A 4,868-nucleotide genomic window follows, 5' to 3' on the forward strand; every position below is an offset into this window, starting at 1 on the left:
TCTCGAATGGAACATTAAACTGTTTCTTGAAAACGTCAACACCACCTTTTATTCCTCCTCTGCCCCTCTCTTAATGTCTGTCTCTCTCTCCCCCATGTCTTCTGTCACTCCTCTCTGTCTGCCCCCAGACATCACTCTTTCTATTTCTGACCCTCCACCCCATCACTTTCTGACTCCTCACGCCATCACTCTTTTTCTTTCTACCCCACCACTGTCTCTTGCTCTTTCTTTCTGACCCCACCCTCTTTCTTTCTGTCTCTCAGCCTCCCACCCTCTGTCTGCCTCCCCTGTTTATCGCTCACCTTTTCTGTATTAGCAATGGTGACTTGCCCAGCTACCAAGGCTCTTGACTGCTGTGGTGGTGGCTTACCTTACCCTCCGTGGCAGCTTGTTGCCTCAGAGGCTCTGCTGGCTGCTCCCTCAGTCTTCTCAATGGCTTGCCAGGCCACCTCCCCCACTAACACTGATACTGCTGGGTACGTAGTGGCCCCTGGCCACCCTCCCCACAAACACCAACACTGCTGGACATGCTACAGCCCTGGCTACCCCCTGTCAGCTATGCTGCCATGGGTGTTGGGGAGTTCATTCTGTATGACGCTTGTTTCAAATTAGTTCGTGGCTTAGTTCAGGTAAGTGGTGCGTTTTTGTTATCTATCACGATCAAATCGGGTTATGCATTGCTTCTTTTCACTTACAAGTAGTTTCCCATCTTCAAGAAGTCGGCTGACGGCGAATTTATGCCGGATACCCGGCTCGAACGGCCCCTGGAGAGGTGCTCGGCAATTGCCCTCTTCGCGGGAGGAGATAAAAGCTCGATTCCGCTTCTTCCAAAGCTCAGTCTTGCCAATCTCACACTCCCTCTTGGGCGCTGCTGCATGCTTGTCCCCCCCCCCTTTCTGGGGAGCGATGCGTTGGGTTGAAAACAGCCCAAACTGTCAGAAGAGGCCATCGTCCGCTCCGCACGAATCGCGGAACGCGTCAATGCACCATCTTAGCTCGACCGGAAGCCCCCTCACGCCATCACTCTTTTTCTTTCTACACCACTGTCTCTTGTTCTTTCTTTCTGACCCCACCCTCTTTCTTTCTGTCTCTCAGCCTCCCACCCTCTGTCTGCCTCCCCTGTTTATCGATCACCTTTCTGTATTAGCAATGGTGACTTGCCCAGCTACCAAGGCTCTTGACTGCTGTGGTGGTGGCTTACCTTACCCTCCCTGGCAGCTTGTTGCCTCAGAGGCTCTGCTGGCTGCTCCCTCAGTCTTCTCAATGGCTTGCCAGGCCACCTCCCCCACTAACATGATATTGCTGGGTATGTAGTGGCTCCTGGCCACCCTCCCCACAAACACCAACACTGCTGGACATGCTACAGCCCTGGCTACCCCCTGTCAGCTATGCTGCCATGGGTGTTGGGGAGTTCATTCTGTATCTTGTTAATTGCTATTGCATTCCTTTCCCTGCTGTTTTCCCTTTGCTGAAACGCTTATCTCTACAGATGTGCAGGAGGAGGATGTGTTGTCTGGAGAACTCCTATGTACCGTGAGAGACTCCAAGTTCTCAGCTTTAGCCACCTAACGGTTGCCTGACTGATCCCGCGCACGGGAGGGTGCCTAATTGGCCAATGCCATGGGGGGGGGGTGCATACAAATACCCTATATCCTATTATGCTCTACTGGCTGTGGCCATTCTTAACAGTGCCTGTGTTACTGCATCTATAGCTTTGCAATAAAAGTAGAACCAATCCTGAATGCGTGTACTTCGTTGTTAGCTGTGGGTTCTGACACACACACACACACCCCGCAATGCCAGTGCTGGTAGGCACACAGCGGCTCCTGCTTCCCTGCTAATGCCGATGCTTCTAGGCACACCTCCTGGCTTCATCAACAGGCCCACTGCAACTCCCCCCCCCTTTTCACTGCTGTCTTCGTGGCTGCTATGGGATCTGGCCACTAACCCCCATCAGTGACATCTCAGACAGACCCAGCCCCCTGTTGTTCCCCTTCATTGCCTTAGCCATTGCAGCTCCCAGCTGCCCTCCCCTTACTGCTTCCACCAATGATGCCGATGCCTGGAGGAGGTGTGTGCATTGTTTGCACATGCTCAGACAACACTTTAGTTTGGGGGGAATTTAACCTCCATGTAAATTTTTTTCATTTTTTCAGATTTTTATGGCAAACCTTGAGGGTCCCCTAAGTTTGGAAAAGGATCTCCTTTCTGTCAGCTTTGGCCCAATCTGCAGATTTAGATATTCACAGATTGGCCCACTCTTGAAAAATAGACATATAGGAAGTGGGGGGCTGTGAAACTTGCCGGGGGGTGGGAGAGAATCTCATCTGCCCCCTGCACTCTCTTGCTGAGGCCAGCACAGCTCTGGGCTCTCCAGCAGCTGCTGTCAAGTCTAGCATGGAGCACTGTGTGGTTTAAATCTGCCCCCAGGCCCGGCACGATTCCTGGGCTCTCCCTGGACTGCGCTGCTTCCGGGCCCAGCATGGAGTCTTGGGCTGCAAGGTTGCTGCCACTGGAACTGGCGCAGCCCCTGGGCTTTCTGGCAGCCATTGTCAGACCTGGCACGGCCCCCAGGGTCTCCCTTGGCTGTGCCACCGCTGCCAAGCCCAGTGCTGCTCCTGGGCTGCACTGCCAATGGCTGTGGTGGCGGCGGTATACCCAGCATGACTCCTGGGTTGTGCAGTCACCACTGGGCCCAGCATAGAGCCCTGGGCTGTGCTGCTTCTAGGCCCAGTGCAGCACCTGGGCTGTCCTGCTGCTAGGCCCAGTGCTAGACCTGGGCTGTCCTGCTGCTAGGCCCAGTACAGCACCTGGGCTGTATAGCCATCAGTCGTGAGCCTTGGGCTGCGCAGCCACCTCTCAACCCAGCGTGGCTCCCTGACACCACTGCCCTTTACTGCCAGAGGTAAGTGCATTCTTTGTGCTTGTACAGAGAACACTGTTTTACTTTGGGGGGGATTTAGACTCCCTCATGTATTCCCCCCCCCCCAGATTTTTCTGCAAACTGGGGGAGTGCCACAGTTTTGCTGAAAAAAATGTTTAGCCTCCATGGGGGCTCCACAGGTGGCTAATAGTATATAGACGATTAATTTTAATATAATTTATGAAAACGAATGTATATTTCACCTCTGCCATATAGCTCAAATAGAACAGATGTGTTAAGATTTCTATAAATTAGCGGTCCTTTGCTTTGTCCTTTGTCATTTTCAGACTTCCCTTGGTTCTTAATGTTATAATTATAAGGCTTCTTTTCCAACTGAAGATAAGGACTCTCTTTTAAATATCTTTAGCGCATCAAAGCCGGAAAGCTGGGCCTTGGATGTAACAGTGAAACCATCCTCAGTTGAAATAAAAAATGGTGAAGACTGTCGGATGCTAAACCTTCCACCAGAGGTCAGGATTGTTCCTTCCTCCTGTCGAGGACTACAGTATGTGCCTGGGGATGGCTTACACATGAGACTGCTAATTCGGGCAGGTTTAAATACAAGTAAGAGTAACTGACTTATTTTTGTTCGCAGTGTGCTGTAAATTAGGTCCATGGAAAGAATGCACGTCAAGTGGTGAAGGATTCTATGTGTGTGTGTTTTTTTTAAAGCAAATTAACTGTTATGTGTGCACATGTGGGAGCTTTAACTAAATGAACCTCCAATTGTGGTAAAGTTCCTTACTTACCTACCTCTAAAAGCGTCACTTAATCCAGTGTCACTTAATTTATTCAGATTTACTTCCTACACTCTACCTAATGAAAACAAAAGTTGCTATATTGCTTGACAGCCAAAATGAACACTGGGGATTCTGTATACCGAAGGTTCTTAATAGTTTGCCTAGGGCTTTTGAGATTTAACTCTGTGCCTTTTCTGTGGTTCTCTTAAAAGTTTCAGAAACAGTGATGTTCAGTTTATCATTTTACAAGGGTGCCTATTTCTTAAATTTGCCATTGACACACTTAGCATGAGTTGATGTCAGCCACATGTAAATACGGGTTGATATATCCCTGGTGCAGTGGAGAGTTGGGGTCATGTCACTTTTCCAGCAAATATGGTATTGTTACATAGGGGAATTTCAGACAGCGGCCAATATGTTCCATTTCAGGAACTGTTCACTAACGGTTTCTGTCTGTCGTTTCAGACAGAACCATTTTAGTAACGGTTCCCTAATGGAATATATTGACCCTCAGACAAAAACGCTTCTGTCCTGTTTGGGAAGCATTCCTGAACAGTTTTAACTGCAAACTGCTTCCAAGCGGTCTTCAATTTCTTCTACCATTCCTGAAGCGCTACGGGGTGCTGTGTAAAATGCCCCCATAGTGCTTCCTATGATGATGAGGTTTTTGTGCCCTTTTTTTGCCCATGCGGGTGATCTCCGTCTTTTTTTTTTAACGTTCTTCTGAGAGTGCTATGGTGCTGTGACGCAACCCCAAAACCGCGCAATAGCGACTCCATTGGGATGCCTGGACCACTGGGAACTGATATCTGTAGGCAGGAGATAAGCTGTAACTCTGCAATGCTCCCTCTAAGCTGTGGAGTCTTGTGAGCAAAAATTCGACTCTATGAGCTACTGGCATTAAAGTTGTGAGCGAGCGATTTGGCTACTGCACCAATTAGTTTGCTTTGGAGCCATCCTTCCTGAGCTAAGACAAAAATGTGTGAGCCAGAGGCTAAACAACTAAGAGCTAGCCCACACTACCTCAGCTTAGAGGGAACACTGGTAAGTGCAGGGGATCCCCAGGTCCCACCTGGAGGCATGGCATCCCTATATGCTGGCCATCAAGAGGAGGATTCTGTTTGCAAGGCTGGAAGGAGCTAGTGTGGCTTGAAAAAGCGGGAGGGGGGGATTTTAAAATCCTGCCACAGGTTTTGAGTTCCTGG

The 4,868-nt window shown here is 49.7% G+C and overlaps 1 protein-coding gene across 1 annotated transcript in view; it reads left to right on the forward strand.

Annotated features, from left to right (window-relative positions):
- The first annotated feature begins 527 nt into the window (after positions 1-527).
- UBE3D (ubiquitin protein ligase E3D) overlaps positions 528-4,868 on the forward strand; it is a 94,070-nt gene continuing 89,729 nt past the window's right edge. The window contains exons 1-2 of the mRNA XM_015412808.1: positions 528-629; positions 3,244-3,487. Of these exons, the coding sequence (XP_015268294.1) occupies positions 528-629; positions 3,244-3,487 (346 nt within the window). The remainder of the gene's footprint in view (positions 630-3,243; positions 3,488-4,868) is intronic.

Source organism: Gekko japonicus, unplaced genomic scaffold (genome assembly GCF_001447785.1).
Source record: "Gekko japonicus isolate JY-2015 unplaced genomic scaffold, Gekko_japonicus_V1.1 scaffold989, whole genome shotgun sequence".
NCBI classification, from domain to species: domain Eukaryota; kingdom Metazoa; phylum Chordata; class Lepidosauria; order Squamata; family Gekkonidae; genus Gekko; species Gekko japonicus.